A 19,257-nucleotide genomic window follows, 5' to 3' on the forward strand; every position below is an offset into this window, starting at 1 on the left:
CTGTGTGCTAGTCACTGTTCCAGTCTCTACGTTAACAGAGTTAGCCGAAAAACAAGGCCTGTTTTTAGGAAGTTTACATTTTAGGGTGGGAAGATGACAAGCAAGAAATTAAGTAGTGAAATTAATTCCAGGGAGAGAACTGCTCTGAAGAAAATAAGAAATATATAATATAGCTGCTTGTGATCTGCCTGTGGGATGGGGCTACAGGGGGAATCGTGCTAATTTTAGGTTCGTGAGTCAAGATTTCTTTGAGGAGGTCTCTGTTTGACCTCGACCTGAGTGACAGGGAGAAGCCGTGCAGGCAGAGTCCCTACCCCGTGGGTGAGAGGAGAATGATTTCTTAGAAGGCGTGTAAGCTTGCATGAGAGTGTGGAGTCTGTGCTGAGTGAGTGCAGAGGAATTGAAAGTAAGCAGCAGTCCTTGTGTGGAGGAGGTGTGAACTGGTCTAAGTTTTTCTTTTAAATTAGAAGCTTATATTGAGGTACAGTTCCTATCTGTTCAGATTCATCCTTTTAAAGTATACAGTTCACTGGTTTTTAATAGATTCACAGTTTTACAACCAATACCAATATGGTATTTTAGAACATTCACTTTCAGGAGAGACCTTCTACCCGTTAGCAGTCACACTCTCATTCTTCTCCCCGGCTGCTAGCAGCCACCAGTCTGTTTTCTGTCTCTGGATTTGCCTGCGAATAATCAAGTTTTATGCGGAAAACTTTCTTTGATCAGTAAGTTTTTTTTTTTTTTTAAGTGTTCAAATTTTTGATCTCAAGGTTTAAACTAAGTCATAGATTATGTTAAATTTATTTTATTTTATTTCTCATGGTCTATTTTAATTTTTATTCCAGATAAAATGAAGGATGCCATCATAGCTAAGCTGGCTAATCAGGCTGCAGATTATTTTGGCGATGCCTTCAAACAGTGCCAGTACAAAGACACTCTCCCCAAGGTCAGTACTGTTTTATAAACAGTTGGTTATTCTGCATGTGAAAATACTTGGACACCTTTGTATACAAGAAGCAAATTAAAAATGACAACAATAAGAAATGTGGGATTGCAATAGAGACATTTGAAGAATGTGTTTGTGGAAACACATTTTTAAATTTAAGATGCATGAGCAGTTCTTTTGTGTTTAGGGGATGTCTTTGTCTTTATCCTTTACTAAACATTTTTTCCTAAGCTAAAACTCTGAAAAGCTTTGGCCATCTACCTTAAAATGACTGCATCAAATGAAAGCATTGTGGTCTGGTAGTGCTGGTGGTTTGGTACAAGCGTGAATACATGAGCATGTGGGTTTTTTAATTATTGTCCTGTTTTCTTAAAGATGAGACTTAAAGCGCAAAGACAGACATACAGAACAAAGGAAAAGAAAGCTTAACAAACCCGTCTGTTACTTTGATTAGAATTCAGTTTTGCCGGCAGGGATAGAAAATTGGGCTGCTAATGGACAGCTAAGGAAAAGCAACCATCTTAAACCACATATCACAGGAAGTATGTTTTAATGTAAACTTTTTTTTTTTTTGACAGAGTTAGAGCGAGAGCGAGAGACACAGAGAGAGAGAAAGGTCTTTCTTCCATTGGTTCACCCCCGAAATGGCCGCTACGGTCCATCCGAAGTCAGGAGCCAGGTGCTTCTCCTGGTCTCCCAAGCGGGTGCAGGGCCCAAGCAGTTGGGCCATCCTCCACTGCCTTCCTGGGCCACAGCAGAGAGCTGGACTGGAGGAGGAGCAAGCAGGACAGAATCTGGCACCCTGACCGGGACTAGAACCCGGGGTGCTGGCGCCGCAGGCGGAGGAGGATTAGCCTAGTGAGCCACGGCGCCGGCCTAATGTAAACTTTTCTGAAGTGGCATTGAGTGATGATTATTTGCAGATGACTAGACTGACAAATGTGGATTGGTTAAGAAAGCAAACTTAGACTGAAATGTATCGTTCAGCTACTGTGCAGAAATGTTAAAAGAATGAACCTCATTTCTATAGTAGCATGTGGTTTTACATGATTTTTGTAGTGAAGTTTATGGACTTTTGGTCACATTCAGAAATTTTCATAAATTATAAGATTGCAGACAACTTTAGCGGGAAGTAAAAATATACCCAAGTACATCAGCAGTATACCTTAGTTAGAAACGGAACAGTAAGGAATTAAAGTGAGGATTCTTGGGGGCTTAAAATATACCAAGAACCTAACAGAAATTTGCCCAGGACTCTTGAAAAGAGACTTGGGATCTCCTGTCACCTCTTCTTCATCTGAAAGACCTCACATTCAGCCGCACAGTTTACCATACATCCTGTTGGGCCATTAGTGCAGTCCTGTCATGGAGAGAAGAATGTCATCTACAAAGACTTGGAAGCTACCTCTGCAGCGTTCCTGGTATTCCTTGAAAATCTCCTGTTTAAATGCCAAGTTGCTCCAGCCTTGCCTCGAGAAGCGGCACGAGTGCAATTTGAGGTTTAGATGTCTTTTAGTTTTCCTTTTTACTGGTTAAGCTCGTAAGGCACTTTCATATTCTAGTTAGAGAAAACTGGAATATCTACAAGCAGTGATTAGGAAGCTGGGAAATTATTCGTGGAGAGCCAGGAAGGCATACAGGTAGTGACTTAGTTCTCTCATATCCTTGTCTAGACACTGATTGTCTAGTGTATGAGCGTTTATTGGATTTTTTTTTTATATTATGTCCTTCCTAAAAAGAGTGAGATTTGAGGCTAGGATTTGGCAGTTTGAAGAGCTTCTGTCACTGTAACTGCTTTTCTGGGACATGTCTGGATTTTTGAACGAAATTTGTTTTGATTGGAATTATTTTCTAAAACAAACTAGCAAAAGTTATATTCTCATATCATCAGTTATTACTGTAGTGTATTTATCTGATTGTGATGTGTTTTTGATATGTGATAATGCAGCGTTACTGTTTGTGTGATACAGGATCCTTTTTATATGGCTGTAGTCCCCTTTTATTAAGTCTCTTAGCATACAAATTTAAGTGAGAACTCAATTTACTGTCTTTTGTCTTTTAAACCTGATGACACAGTCAGCTATAGAGCAGTTTCATTAGTATATGTGAGTAATGGTGTTTTAGTTAACTCCAAGGGCTGGGTAAGGGCTCACAAGAAAGCTTCTAAAGTCCTGTGCGTGGTAATCCTCTGTGAATGTCCCTCCTACTTCTCTTTCTAATGCATGCATTCCTTTCTCCTTTGTAAACAAAATGTTGACTTCATGGCTCTACTAAGTGTAAGAACCTAAATTGACTTGAATGAACAGTTTTTTAAAAAAACAAACCTTCATTTTACTTGGAAGAAAAAAATGGAATCCATAGGGTTCAGTCCTTGCCAGATCATGTGGTCTTCTCTGTTTACACCTAATGACTAACCTGTCTCTAAGCCATTAATGGGGTGATTCTAATTCCTGTCTCCTTTCCCTTTTCTTCCTGCATCCCGTGTTGTCTGTGGTGGTTTGTGTGGTTGGACTCTCCCTGGTCAGTATTTTTATTTCCAGGAGGTGTTCCCTGTCTTGGCTGCAAAGCACTGTATCATGCAGGCCAATGCTGAATACCACCAGTCTATCCTGGCAAAACAGCAGAAGAAATTTGGAGAAGAAATAGCAAGGTTACAGGTGAGTCTCCTGCTAATAGATTTTTTAAAAAAAGATTTAATTTAAAAGGCAGAGTTAACAGAGAGGAACACACACACGCACACGCACAGGGAGGGAGGGAGGGAGATAGATCTTCCATTCACTGGTTTACTCCCCAAATGGCCACAATGGCTGAGGCTGAGCCAGGCCAGAGCCAGGAATTGCATCCAGGTCTCTCTTGTAGGTGCAGGGGCTCAAGCACTTGGGTCATCTTCACTGCTTTTCCAGGTGCATTAGCAGGGAGCTGGATTGGAAATGGAGCAGCTGGGACTGTAACCCGTGTGCCAGGCGGCTGTTTAACCTGCTGCGCCACAATGCTGTCCCAGTCCCTGGTAACATACTTAAGTAACTTGGATCTCCAGTTATTTTTCTGGAAGTGTTTTATTTTATTGTAACAAAATTTATGCAAAATTTGCATTTAATTTTCTTACCCATGTTTAATGCAGTGTAAATTCCCATACTCCAGGAAGATGCGCAGTGCTTAACTTGGGAACTAGGCTTTTTTTAAACTGGAACATGCAGTTCCACAGCTTGACAAGGACAGTGGTAGTCTTTCTGTGTCTGTCCTTCGGTATCTTGTTTGTGTCTTGTAAATAGCAGAGTACCTTCCGTGCTGCTGGCATTAGGGTTGTCAGAAACTCGCTGTGATATCTGGACAACATTGCAGCAGGAGTTGTTGGTGTTTTGGGATTGGTAAGCAGAGGATAGGAGAGGACTGCTAGGGACATTCAGACACGGTTTGGAAATACTGTGGTGGTGTTTAGTCAGCTCAAGAGTAGTATTCTCATGAGAAAACACACTTGCAAGATCAGAGAAAGACTTATTTTTTATGACTTGGATTTTTTTTTTTGTAAAAATTTATTTTTAAAATTTATTTGAAAGGCAGAGAGGGGTGGGGGAGGCAGAAGAGGGAGAGGGAGAGAGGGAAGGGGAGAGAGGGATAGAGAGATTGATCTTCTATCTGCTGGTTCACTTCCCAGATGGCTGCAACGGCTGGGGTTTGGCCAGACCAAAGCTAGGAGCCCAGAGCTGCTTCTGAGTCTCCCGTGTGGGTATAGGGGCCAACCATTTCAGCTGTCTTCTGCTGCTTTCCCAGGCACGTTAGCTGGGAGCTGGATTGGAAGTGGAGCAGTGGGGTCTCAAGCTGGTGTCCATGCTGGATGCCAGCACCACAGGTGGTGGGTTAACCCACTACACCACAGTACCGACCCCAAGATTCAGGTTTTTGAATGTTTATGAATTTATATATTCAGATTATGAATAAAGTAATTGTTGCTTATGGTAACTTAGATTTTTGTTAAAAAATGCTGCTGATCAAGGAATTTCTCTGGGAAGGATTTTTTTTTTTAATGAAGCTTAGTTTCTTTTTTTTTTTTTTTTTTTCCTTTGGGAGATTATGGAACTATTAGATTCAAGAGATTTATTTAGTTTCTAGCAAACTGTGAGAGAAGAGTTCTTTTGCAATTTTAATCTAATTATTAAATATTTTGGAGAAAGGAAGCTATTTTAAACCTATGCAGTGAGAGGCAATGATTTTTCCTCATTGCAGATACATAGTTTATAGCTTAGTCTTACAGCTTTACTCATAGGTCGGAAGTTAGCACAGGACATAAACAGTGATCAGTATCTCAGAGGGCAGTTCCTGTTTTCCAGTGAGCATGAAATGTTTTTTAAGTTGATTTGAGTTCACAAAGAGGCAAACAGAACAATAAGGACAAAGGAAAAAAAGAAGGTGACCAACAAACTATTTTCTATAGCTTCTCACTCAGTAGAGAAGGGTACCCCATGAGTCTGAGCGACTTTCTGGTCATTCCTTCCAGCAAAAGGAAGAAACTTGCTGTTCATATGCAAACAGAAACAAAAACAGAATCACAGTCGGGAAAATCAGTAGATAAAATGGCAGCACAGGTAAATGATTGCTTGGGTTGCTTCTGGAGCCAAAAAAAAAATTTGAATCTGGGCTTAAATAGTTTATGAGTAGTACTTTTTGGATAGTACAGTTTATTTGGCTACAGAAAGTGGTTCCTTATCGGTCTTAGAGGAATCACCTAAACTGTCAAAGTACAGTTTTTAAAGGTTATAAAAACATATAGCTATTAAGATACAAAGCCATGACTCATGTAGAATAATTAGCTGACAGAGATAATAGGAATTAAGGGGATTTTCTTTATTTTGAGACAGTACTATGAGATGTTTAGGGATGAGAGATCATGACTTTTGAACTTTGCTTTCATATGGTTCTGCAGAAAAAAGGGACATATTATGGGTACGTATGGGAAGACCTAAAGCAAGTGTAGAAAACGGTGATAATTGTTAACCCTAGGAAGAGGCTATTCGGTTACTCATTGTCCTTTCAGTTTGTTTCATTCTGTTGTCTAATTCTTTACACATGTCTGTGATTGTGGTGATGGTAGTGATCTTCGTTTAATATCTGCTTCTAGGAATGTTTAATATTTTTCTACTACGCATGACTAGCTTTAAGGGTTAAGATTTTTATCATGTATACCTATTTCTATTTTATACTAAGATTATAAAAATCAAAAATATTGAATTTATCAAATACTTCTTCAATGTTTAAGGAGATTTTGAGTTTTTAAAACAAATTTGGAGAATGACTTAGATTTTTCAGTAAATAATTTTTATATTCTTGTAATTTTGGTGTTTTAAGACTTGCTTTATCTCTTCATTAGGTTATTTTATATAGATTCTATAATCCTTAAATGTATTTTAATATATTTTCTAACTGTGATAAAACAATTATGCTTAAACCTTCTATAGTTTTTATTAATCTTGTATATTTTTTGTTCACTTGATCCAGTGATTCCTGAGACAAGAGTGTTAAAATCTTCTATTTTGATATAGAGAACTCATTTCTCATTATAATTGCTTACATAGAGACTAGTAAATGCAAATTTATGAATTATTTTGTAATTTCTGACAAATTGGCAAATGTCAAAACGTGAACTTTTGAATTTATCCCTAACAATCCTTTTGGCTTTAGTGTCTGTTTTATGTATAAGGCCAAACTTTAAAGTAATCTGACTGTGCTGAAGTGACATGTTACGTTGTTGGCTTCCTGCATCGCGGGGTAACGTTTTTCTGATTTATCCTTTGATGAAGGGTATAGCCCCCTGAGGTGCCTGCCTTCGTGTGGTGGGGTCAGGGAGGCTGTCTCAGCTCTGTCTCAGCGCTGCTAGGCCCTTGTCCTGGTCTCCACGAGGGCATTTCTATGTTGTGATTGTTACTTATTTGGTTACAGCAGTAACCCAGTAGCCACCTTCCTCAATTTCGGTTTTCACTGATTGGCTGATGGATTTCTTTACTACCTTGGGAACTCACCGCTGGGTTTAAAGAGAGATTACTGTGTATTTTCTTCCAGTTTTTGTGTATATTGTGATGGAAGAATTTCCAGATTATCCCATCAGCCATAATCCTGTAAAGTCCTCAAATTAAAGATTTTTCTTTTTCAAACCCTTGTGTGATGAAGCAAGAAAGACCATGTTTTTTCCCCCCATTTTTAGCATGCAGCAGAGTTGATTAAGACAGTGGCATCTCGCTATGATGAATACGTCAGTGTAAAGGATTTTTCTGACAAAATCAGCCGTGCCCTCACTGCAGCAAAGAAGGACAATGACTTCATTTATCACGATCGAGTTCCAGACCTTAAAGATCTAGATCCCATTGGCAAAGCTACGCTTGTGAAATCTACCCCTGTCAATGTACCTATCAGCCAGAAATTTACTGGTACGTCAATTGTTGAAGTACAATTTAATCTCACTCGTCTTTTCTCCAGTTTCAATGGTATTTTCTAGCTAAAAACAACAGTTGCTGTCCTATGCTTTGAGTATAATTTTCATTCTTGTTACTCAAAATGAATGAGAATAAAAAATTGTGTTGTCTGTGTTCCTAAATCAGTTTATATGAAATATGTTAAACTTGTATAGCTAAATAAAATTTTTAAAAAATTAAATTAAAAAATTAAGTGTTGTATTTTCAGAAGAATTTAAAAATAAAAGGTAAACAAATGTATGAAAAGCATACAAGAGAGAGAACTTGAAATTATGAACAAGACTTTTTTTAAAAGATTTATTTATTTGAAAGGATTAGAGAGAGAGATTGATTCTCCATCTTCTGGTTCACTCCTCGGATGGCTACCTTGGCTGGGGCTGGGAAGTGTCAAGGGCCCAAGCACTTGGGCCATCTTCTGCTACTTTCCCTTGGCCATTAGCAGGGAGCAAGATTGGAAAGTGGAACAGCTGTGTCTCAAACTGGTGCCCATATGGGATGCTGGCGTCACAAGATGATAGCTTTACCTGCTATGTTATAACATTAGCCCCTGATCAAGACTTTAAACAAGTACTTGCCGTTTTAACATTTATTAGGTTATTTACAGATTTACTGATTTTTTAAGGTAGAGCACGAGTGAGACACACACACACACACATATCTTCCATCTGCTGGCTCATTCTCTGAGTGGCCTCAGAGCCAGGGATAGGTCAGGCTGAAGCCAGGACCCAGGAACTCCATCCTGGTCTCCCAAGTACTTGAGCCATTGTCTGCTGCCTTTCCAGATACATTAGCAGGAAGCTGGATTGGAAGCAGAGCAGCCGGAATGGGATGTCAGCATTAAGTGGCAGCTTAATCTGTGCCACAGTGTTGGTCCCTGTTACGTTATTTAAGATGTTGTCATTAGAAACAAATGTGCATAAATATTTCTTAAAACACATAAGTATCTGGAGTCATATTTGTATCATAAAGTAATTGTTAAAATATTCTTGGATATCATAGATCTGTGCAGGTTATGGTAGCTTGTAGCTGAGATCCCAAGGATAATATTCCAGCTTACTGGAACAGCATGACTCTTTAAAGCACTTTTCAAATAGTGCTTTTCAAACAAAGAAGTAAGTATCTGGTTTGCTTCGCAGAGTAGGTCTATGAGGTGGGTATTATTATCACTCCCATTTGAAGAGATTTAAGGAATTTTCCAAGGTCACAAATTAGGAAATGTTGGAGCCAGAAATTGAAAATTTGCACTGTGGCCTACTCCTTTTAATCAGCAAGTGGATAATGTCACTGAAGGTCCCTTACACTCAAGGAGAAACATTTTATACAAGGAAAAGGCTTTCAGTGTGGCCGCCAGGCATCTAGTGGTCTGAGAAGTCCCTCTGTCTTTGTGCTTTCCAATAGCAGTGCCCGTGTGGACCTTTAAATATCTGTAGATGTATTGGGAAGAAATATGAAGTTAGTCTTACAGTTTGAATTTCTGTCCTAAACCTTTACTGAAGTGTCCATTCCCAACTTCAGATCTCTTTGAGAAGATGGTTCCCGTGTCAGTTCAACAGTCGCTGGCTGCCTACAACCAGAGGAAGGCTGATTTGGTTAACAGATCAATCGCTCAGATGAGAGAAGCCACGACTTTGGCAAATGGGTATGTAGAGCCTAACCTTCATGAATTTGTCTCTGAAGTTCTAAATCTTTGTTTGGTTGTTCATCAGGTACTTCATGAACATTTCAGTTTTCTCAGGTTGGAGTGTCATGTCAAGGAGATAGAAACAGTAAATGTAGATATGCACACACTTCTTGGGGAAATTGTGTTTAAAAGCCCTAGCAAATACATTACAGAAATTCAATTACAGAAATAAGGTGAGGATGTTTGATTACTAGTTTATTTACTTACATAAAAATTTTAAATTTATTTTCATTTATTTTTATTAGAGAGAAAGAGAAAGGTTGCATCTACTGGTTCTTTCCCCACATGCCTGCAGCTGCTGGGGCTGGGCCAGACTGAGGCCAGGAGCCAGGAACTCCATCCAAGTCTCCAGTGTGGGTGGCAGGGACCCAACTAATTGAGTCATTAGCTGCCTGCCTCCAGGGTGTGCCTTAATAGGAGGTTGGAATGAGAAGTGGGAGGTGGGACTCAAGCCAGGCATTCTGATGAGAGACGCTGGTGTTCCACGAGGCATCTTCCCCATTGCCACATGCCCGCTGTGCTGGTTTGTTTTATTAAAGAGGTATTTGAAGGAAATGAGGAGTAGAAATAAGACGTTTTTCTTTAGAGGTTCATCCATGTTGTGTGCATTATTTTGATCCTTTTCATTGCTGAGCAGTATTCTGTTTCATGACATCACTGCAGTTTGTTCACTCTTTCACCATTGAATACATTTCTGTTGCTATGTACATTTACGTACAGATGTTGTGTAGACATGTTATCATTCTCTTTGTTTCCCAAAGTGATTGTTCAATTTTATGTTTTTGCCTGTACTGTTTGAGAAATGTAGTTGCTATGCATCCTCACCAGCACTTAATACTGTCAGTATTTTTAATTTTAGCATTTGTGTGTGTGTGTGTGTGTACAGCGGAATCTTATCATGGTTTAATTTGCATTCTCCTAATTACTAATGTGGAACAACCTTTCATGTGTTGATTAGCTATTCCTACATCTTTTGTGGAGGGTGTATGAGTTTTTCCTCCTAATTATTTTGACATTTCACTCCAATCTGAGAAATTTAATGTTCACATCAATATCAAAAGCATGATAGAAGACTTTTTAAAGGTAGAATTTTTGACTTGTAATTACTTAGACTGTAAGAAGTTTAGCTATAAACTGAAGATACTTGGTATATTTTAGTGCTGTCATAGTTTTTCTTTTTGGCTCTTAATTCTGATCTGTGAGCTTAAATAACTTAAATTCCTTATCAAATTTATTTTAATTCTATCAGTCACTTAATTTATCATTATTTTTCAGTTGATGGGTGTTATTAACTCCTTTGCTATTGATTTGATTTCAGGTTGCTTTAGACTTCTTGACGACATATAGCATCTCATCTTTTTCAGGGTATTAGCTTCACTTAATCTTCCAGCAGCAATTGAAGATGTATCTGGAGATACAGTACCTCAGTCTATATTGACTAAGTCCACATCTGTGATTGAACAGGGAGGCATCCAGACTGTTGATAAGTTGATCAAAGAACTACCTGAACTACTACAAAGAAATAGAGAAATCCTAGATGAGGTATGTTCTATGAAATTTACTTTTCAGTTAGAAACTGTGGTCCCTTGGTGTCCAGCAGGAATTAGGACTGGAAGCCTCCTCCGGCTGGGTTTCACAGGCTAGTATTTATCACCTTGGCAAACTTACTGTGGCCTGGAGCTTGTTCTTCAACCTCAAGAAGAATTCTAGTTGAGTGACAGTGGGTTCATTCTTATCTTTAGGGTGATAAATAAGTGAGTACTAGTGAAACTCATTTGACCATTGTGTAATACTAACGTGCTGTGAGAAATTACTGTTACACGGACTGTTTAGTCTTCATAATCAGTGATTTCTTTTGTAGGTAGGCAAATGAGGTTTCTTGGTGAACATGGGAACAGACAAGGAAGTTAGGCCATCACATGTTTTCTAAGTCTTCCAGTGAAGATAGCATTTTATCAACAGAAATGAAACATTTTAAAAAGCTTTTTGGCTAAAGTCAATCGTTTGCTAATGTCATCCTTCACCTCTTTCCTCTGATTGATACATATTTTTCTTTACTTACACGTTCAGACAGGTTATAAGTCATTGCTAAGTACTTGGGAGCAAGGGCAGAGTACATAAATACTTGTGACACTGTGGGTCTTATTTACCTCCCAGAGTTATTTAAAGGATGAATTGAGCTACAATAGCAAGGCGCCTGGCACTAGGAACATAGAATATGCTGCATACGTTATAGTAACTGTTACTATTGTGTTGGTTTGGGAAGGTGGTAATTATACAGTCAACATTTACCATCCTGATCTGTGTAGACATAGAAAAGCTAAAGCAAACAGATTTAAATTGGTGTTACTAACGCTTTGCTGTGCTGAGTTTGTTGGAGATGCAGCCTCGAACTCCACCCTAGACCCACTGAATCAGAATTTGCATTTTGACAATACTCCCAGGTGATTTGCATGATTATTTCTTTTGAGGAACACTACTCAAAAATCATAGGGTTGAGTTATGAGAATGCCTTATAGTCCTTTAAAATGTTGACTTGTGTGTTAAGCAAGCTTGTGATGTGGAGTTGCGGTGGAAAGGACGTTAGAAATCGTAGACAGACATAAAAAGACGAAAGTGGAATGCTGTCAGGACCACACACCAGTGATGGCAGCACGAGGAATGATAGTGAGGGAGAAGACGTGCTGGTGTAGCAAGTCAGGTGGAAAACAGTCTGTGAATATTTAGTAAATAGAAGTTATAATAATAAATCAGCTAATGCTTCATAGTTTACACTTAATTCAGTGACTAAGGTCTTAGAATGTGGAGTTACTTATGTTTGGATTTAATTCCCAGGTGTATACCTAGCTGTGACCCTGAGGAGAAAGTATTTTGCTTCTTCATTTCTCAAAAAAAGTGAGGATAGTAGTATTTTTTAAAAAAGTATTCATTTATTTGAAAGAGTTACAGAGAGGGAGAGGCACACAGACAGAGATTGTCCATCCTGTGGCACAATTCTCAGGTGGCTACAGAGCACAGGGCTGGGCCGGGCCAAAGCCAGGAGCTTCATCTGGGTCTTCCACATGGGAATCAGGGACCCGAACACCTTGGCTTTCCTAGGCCATTAGCAGGGAGCTGGAGCAGAAGTGGAGCTGTCAGGACTTGAACTGGTACCCATATGGGATGCTGGCGTCACCTGTGGTGGCCTTAACTGCTGTGCCACAGCACTGGCCCCTGAGGGTAGTAATATTTAGCCCATAAGATAATTTTATTAAGTACCACCATATTTCCTTGCTATTAAAATAGATGCCATTCTTTGGAAGATGTATGTTTTGTTTTATAACAAGTTTTTTTTGGTAAAGATTTATTTTTTACAATTTATTTGAAAGGCAGAGTTACAGAAAGAGAGGGAGAGACAGAGAATCTTCCAACTGTCAGGTTACTCTCCAAATGGCCGCAACAGCCAGGGCTGGGCCAGATCGAAACCAGGAGCCCAGAGCTTCTTCGGGATCTCCCCCATGTGGGTGCAGGAACCGAAACACTTGAGCCATCTTCTGCTGCTTCCCAGGCACATTAGCAGGGACCTGGATAGACAGTGCAGCAGCCACGTCTTGAACTGGCACCCATATGGGATGCTGGCACTGCAGGGGGAAGCATTAGCTGCTGTGCCATAGTGCCAGCCCGTAACAAATTTTTCATAAGAACATTGATAATGGGCCGGTGCCATGGCTCAATAGGCTAATCTTCAGCCTGCGGCGCTGGCACTCCAGGTTATAGTCACGGTCGGGGTGCCGGATTCTGTCCTGGTTGCTCCTCTTCCAGTCCAGCTCTCTGCTGTGGCCCGGGAGTGCAGTGGAGGATGGCCCAAGTCCTTGGGCCCTGCACCCCATGGAAGACCAGGAGGAAGCACCTGGCTCCTGGCTTCGGACTGGTGCAGCGCGCCGGCCGTAGCGGCCATTTGGGGGGTGAACCAGTGGAAGGAAGACCTTTCTCTGTGTCTCTCTCTCACTGTCTAACTCTGCCTGTCAAAAAAAAAATTGATAATGAAATACATAAATTTTGAGAAACATTGTGTTTAGAAATTTTAATGAGAAAAATGCTCATCTTATAATTGAGGAAAAACTGATGTTAGTGTATATCGTGTGTTGTCTAAATATGAGGTTCTTCTATTTCTCTTTTTTGATGTTTCTAATTGTCCCATGAGTTAGGATTACTGTTACTCCATCAGTTGGACTTGGAATCTCATTTTAAGTAGATTGTGAAGTAAGTTGTAAAGTGGTACTTATTTTGAGTGTTCCATCTTTCTGGTAGCTTTTAGAAATTTGATTTGCTGAAATTTGAAGTTTTACTAGTATTGTGGGAGTAGAAAGTAGGAAGGTTTGGACCAGGTTCTTTAGAGTCTGAAACAATGAATTCGAGAAGGCTCAAACAACAAATGCAACAGCAGAAGTTTATTATTCCGTGAGAGGGTGGGAGTGGTCTAGCAGATCAGAGACTTAGGCCTCAAAGATAATGGGGCTGTGATTTTATAGGAGTTGGTCTTCAGCGAGGACCCTTAGTGTGGTTGGTTTGTTTGTTTTTTTTTTTTTGGACAGGCAGAGTGGATAGTGAGAGAGAGAGAAAGGTCTTCCTTTTTGCCGTTGGTTCACCCTCCAATGGCTGCTGCGGCTGGCGCATTGTGCTGATCCAAAGCCAGGAGCCAGGTGCGGCCGGCGCATTGTGCTGATCCAAAGCCAGGAGCCAGGTGCGGCCGGCGCATTGTGCTGATCCAAAGCCAGGAGCCAGGTGCTTCTCCTGGTCTTCCATGCGGGTACAGGGCCCAAGGACTTGGGCCATCCTCCACTACCTTCTGGGGCCATAGCAGAGAGCTGGCCTGGAAGAGGGGCAACCGGGATAGAATTCGGTGCCCTGACCGGGACTAGAACCCGGTGTGCCGGTGCCGCAAGGCGGAGGATTAGCCTGTTAAGCCACGGCGCCGGCCCTTAGTGTGGTTTTGAAATGATCTGGTGTGTAGGTCATCTGGCTTTTATCATATCTATATACTTCTGCTTTTTTATTTTTTAAAGATTTATTTATTTATTTGAATGGCAGAGTTAGAGGCAGAGAGAGAGAGAGATTGATCGATCAATCGATCGATCTATCTGCTGATTCACTCCCCAAATGACCACAACAGCCAGAGCTGGGCCCATCAGAAGCCAGGAGCCAGGAGCTTCTTCCTGGTCTCCCAAGCACTTGGGCTGTCTAGAGAGGTAGATTGGAAGTGGTGTGCACCCACATGGGATGCCGGCACCACATAGCCTTACCCGCTATGCCACAGTGCTGGCCCCTGTAGCCTGCTTAGAAGATTTTTTAAGCTTGCAGCTTCCTTTGTTAGCCCTTTTTGTCTCCTGCCTCAAGAACTCAGAGAAACTGACAAAGGAAGAGTTTGGAATTTACTTTTCTCAGTTAATCCTTTGCTTTAAGAAGAGCTGAGCGAGTGTTTAGTTCAGGAGTTCTTGGGATTCATGAGCATGATGGTGCCAGCGTGTGTTCTGCTCCGCCGAGTATGTGCCTCGTGGTAGATGAAATGCGTCACATGGTGAGATAGGGAGCCAGAGACTAACTCACCTTTTTTTAAAAAATTTTATTTATTTATTTGGCCGGCGCCGCGGCTCAACAGGCTAATCCTCTGCCTTGCGGCGCCGGCACACCGGGTTCTAGTCCCGGTCGGGGCACTGATTTTGTCCCGGTTGCCCCTCTTCCAGGCCAGCTCTCTGCTGTGGCCAGGGAGTGCAGTGGAGGATGGTCCAAGTGCTTGGGCCTTGCACCCCATGGGAGACCAGGATAAGCACCTGGCTCCTGCCAGTGGATCAGTGTGGTGCGCCGGCTGCAGCGCGCCAGCCGTGGCGGCCATTGGAGGGTGAACCAATGGCACAAAGGAAGACCTTCCTCTCTGTCTCTCTCTCTCACTGTCCACTCTGCCTGTCAAAAAAAAAAAATAAAAAAAAATAAATAAAATAAAAATTAAAAAAAATTTATTTATTTATTTGAGAGGTAGAGTTACAGACAGAGGGAGAGACAGAAGGTCTTCCATCAGCTGGTTCACTCCCCAAATGGCTGCAACAGCTGGAGCTGGGCAGATTGAAGCCAGGAGCCAGGAGCTTCTTCCAGGTCTCCCATGTGGGTGCAGGGGCCCAAGGACTTGGGCCATCTTCTACTGTTTTCCCAGGCCATAGCAGAGAGCTGGATGGGAAGAGGAGCAGCCAGGACTAGAACTGGCACCCATATGGGATGCTGGCACTTCAGGCCAGGGTTTTAACCCACTGCGCCACAGTGCCGGCCACCAACTAACTCACCTTTGAGAACTAACTCAGTTTGAGATCGATGTGAATCTGATCCCAGGGCGATTTCCCCCCACCCTCTGCCTAATTCCCTTCCACTGAGCCCTACTTCTTAAGGGTTCTACCACTGCTTAATGCTGCTTGGGGACCAAGCCTCCAGCAGACAGACTGTGGGGGAGCAGTCCACAGCCAGACTATAGCAGAAGTGTATGCCAGTGTTTTCTTCTTTTGATAATAACTTCATCATACTTTGGTACCTGTTGGGCCTTTTAAATCTCAGATTTCTGTTCATGAGTTCTCTTTCTTTAGTTATTCCTTTTTCATTCTTTATCTCCATATGAGTTCACATTGTCTGTGTAGATGTAGAAAAACTAAAGCAAACACATTTAAATTGCTGATCTGTAGTTTAGTGCTCAAGCTTTGGTGGTGCTTCTGGGTCAGTTCCTCACATCACTTAACGTGCTTTCGGGGAGATCATCTCGGGCCAGACTCGTAAAGATTTTTTAATTTATGTGTTCTTTTTTTTTAAAGATTTATTTTTATTTTATTTATTTGAAGGAGTTTCAGAGAGGGGCAAAGACAGAGAGAGAGGTCTTCCATCCGCTGGTTCACTCCCCAGATGGCTGCAATGACTGGAGCTGAGCCGATCCAAAGCCAGGAGCCAGGAGCTTCTTCTGGGTCTCCCTTGCGGGTGCAGGGGCCCAAGGACTTGGGCCATCCCCTACTGCTTTCCCAGGCCATAGTAGAGAGCTGGATTGGAAGAGGAGTAGCCAGGACTAGAACTGGCACCCATATGGGGTACTAGTGCTTCAGGCCAGGTCGTTAACCCACTGTGCCATAGCGCCAGCCCCCATTTATGTGTTCTTCATATCTTTAACTCTTTTTTAAAGATTTATTTATTTATTTGAAAGGCAGAGTTACAGAGAAGTAGAGAATCAGAGACAGATCTTCCATTTGCTGATCCATTCCCCAGATGGCCGCCACAGCTGGAGCTGGGCCAGGCCAAAGCCAGGAGAATAACTTCTGGGCCTCCATGTGGGCGCAGGGGTCCAAGCACTTGGGCCTTCTTCCACTGCCTTTCCAGGCTCATAAGCAGGAAGCTGGATCAGAAGTGGAGCAGCCAGGACTCCAGCCAGCACCAATATGGGATGCTGGCGCTGCAGGCCGTGGCTTTAACCTGCGCACAGCACCAACCCAAGCTTTAACTCTCATGCTGATAGATGTTTGATCTCTTTTTAATTAAATCTTGTGTATGTTTGAGGTTAGGGGTCCACCTAACTTGAGATCTCTTGAAATGCTATATGAATTTTAGGATCAGCTTGTCCATTTGCCAAAAAAAAAAAAAAAAAAAGCAGTGAAGCATTTGGTAAATATTTCATTTAGTCTTTAAATCTTTTTTTTTTTTTTTGATAGGCAGAGTGGATAGTGAGAGAGAGACAGAGAGAAAGGTCTTCGTTTGTGCCATTGGTTCACCCTCCAGTGGCCACTGCGGCCAGCGCATCTCGCTGAGCCAAAGCCAGGAGCCAGGTGCTTCTCCTGGTCTCCCATGGGGTGCAGGGCCCAAGGACTTGGGACATCCTCCACTGCCTTCCCGGGCCATAGCAGAGAGCTGGCCTGGAAGAGGGGCAACCGGGACAGAATCAGTGCCCCGACCGGGACTAGAACCTGGTGTGCCAGCGCCGCAAGGCAGAGGATTAGCCTGTTAAGCCACGGCGCCGGCCTGCATTTAGTCTTTAGGTCAATTTGTGAGTATTGCTCATCTTACTGTGTTGAGTCTTTAATCCATGATCATGGGATGTTTTTCCAGTTTTTGGTCTTTAATTTCTTTTGACAGTGATTTTAGTTTTAAGTGTACAAGTCTTACACCTACCTCTTTGTTTAAATTTATTCATAAGTATTTTATTCTTTCTGATGCGACAATAAGTGGAATTATCTTAATTTCCTTTTTGAGCTTGCTCATTGCCAGAGTATAGAAATACAGTTTATTTTTTGTGTGTGAATTTTGTCTTCTGCAGCTTTATTCAGTTCACTCACTACTTCCAATGGTTATTTTTTGGAATCTAGGATTTTCTGTGAGTAAGGTCATGTCTTCTGCAAGTAGAGATAGTTTTACTTCTTTTCATATTTCATTTCATTTTCTTGCCTAATTGCCCTGGCCAATACAGTTGTTGAGAATAGATTTCCTTAGCCTGTTTCAGGGGGAAATCCTCAGTGTTTCGCTATTAAGTATATTGTTAATTGTAGGCTTTCCATAGATGGCCTCTGTTAGAAAATTTCCTTATGTTCCTGGTTTGTTGAACTTTTTTTTTTTTGAGAGTGTTAGATTTTGTCCATTATTTTCCCATGTCTCTTAAGATGATCAGATCGTATCTACCCTCCCCCTGCCTTTATTCTGATTTCATTACTTTAGCTAAAATAACCTGAGAGAAATTACTTAGGAAGAAGCTTATTTGGGTTTATACTGTTGGAGGTTCCCAGTCTGAATCAGGCAGCTCCGTTGGTTCAGGTGGGATTGGAGGAGGGCAGTGGGATGGCCAGATGGGGAGGCAGGAAGAAGAAAGACAGGAAGTCTGCTCATCTGTATCTGTGTGGTCTCTCCTTAAAAAGCCATCCTGGTTTAACAGTGGAGGTCCTAACCTAATATAATCACTTCCCCAAAGGTGCCGCCTTTAGATTCCGTAATTGGATCAATCCGCCACCCTTAATCCATCAACTTGTTACTTTGGGACTTAGTTGAAACTAAATTATGGTATATAGTCCTTTTAATGTAGTGTTGGGTTTGGCTTTTTAGTGTTTTATTGAGATTTTACATTTAATATTCATAAGGCATATTAGTCTAGTTATCTTTGTGGTATCCTTGTTTAATTTTCAGTTCATGGACTTATACTGATTGAGTATTCCTTATTGGGTAAATGCTTGGGCACAGAGTAATTTTGGATTTTTGATTTTTTGAGATTTGGGAATATTTGCACATACATAATGAGACATTGAAAATGGCACCAAGTCTAAGCATTGAAATTCATTATTGTTACACACACACGCACACACACACACCCCAATACCTATAGCTACAAGTAATTTTCTGTAAGCTTGTTAGTGAGTCTGTTCTGTGACCTGTCACAAAAGGTTAGATATGGAATTTTCCACTTGTGGTGTCATGTCAGTGCTCAGAATATTTTGGATTTTGAAGCATTTTGGATTTCATATTAGGGATACTCATCCTGTAGCTGAGTTGTAATTAGCATATAGCAAGATTTTTCTTTTTAATATAGTTTTATGATCTTTGTCTCGTGGTTAAATCCATTTATGTTAACTGTGATTATATATTTGGAATTATGTTCCATTATATTTTGTGTTTTCTATCTCTCACTTTCTTGGTTTCTGTAGTTTTTTTAAATCTATTTTTTTATTTCCTTTCCCTCTAAAACACTTTTTCCTGGTTTTATTGAGTTGTTTTCTGACCGCCCCTCCCCAACCCTCATCCCTCCTCTTTTTTTTTAGATTTATTTATTTATTTGAAAGAGTTACAGAGAGGCAGAGGCAGAGAGAGAGAGAGAGAGAGAGAGAGAGGTCTTCCATCTGCTAGTTCACTCCCCAAGTGGCCACAACGGCCAAAGCTGCGCCTATCCGAAGCCAGGAGCCAAGAGCTTCTTCTGGCTCTTCCACGCGGTGCGGGGTCCGAGCACTTGGGCCATCCTCCACTGCTTTCCCAGGCCACAGCAGAAAGCTGGATTGGAAGTGGAGCAGCTGGAACTTGAACTGGCACCCACATGGGATGCCTATACCACAGGCAGTGGCTTTACCCACTACGCCACAGTGCAGGCACCAACCCTCACCCTTTGAATGCTGCATATCGATTGGACA

General features: G+C 41.4%; 1 protein-coding gene across 2 annotated transcripts in view; it reads left to right on the forward strand.

Annotated features, from left to right (window-relative positions):
- Positions 1 to 19,257, forward strand: part of PDCD6IP (programmed cell death 6 interacting protein) — a 72,293-nt gene that overhangs the window by 19,120 nt on the left and 33,916 nt on the right. The window contains exons 6-10 of one of the 2 annotated variants that reach the window (XM_062215940.1): positions 849 to 949; positions 3,475 to 3,606; positions 7,146 to 7,368; positions 8,929 to 9,052; positions 10,459 to 10,636. In XM_062215940.1, the coding sequence (XP_062071924.1) occupies positions 849 to 949; positions 3,475 to 3,606; positions 7,146 to 7,368; positions 8,929 to 9,052; positions 10,459 to 10,636 (758 nt within the window). The remainder of the gene's footprint in view (positions 1 to 848; positions 950 to 3,474; positions 3,607 to 7,145; positions 7,369 to 8,928; positions 9,053 to 10,458; positions 10,637 to 19,257) is intronic. The other variant, XM_062215949.1, reaches the window with a different exon arrangement.

The sequence above is a fragment of the Lepus europaeus genome, chromosome 2 (genome assembly GCF_033115175.1).
Source record: "Lepus europaeus isolate LE1 chromosome 2, mLepTim1.pri, whole genome shotgun sequence".
Classification (NCBI taxonomy): domain Eukaryota; kingdom Metazoa; phylum Chordata; class Mammalia; order Lagomorpha; family Leporidae; genus Lepus; species Lepus europaeus.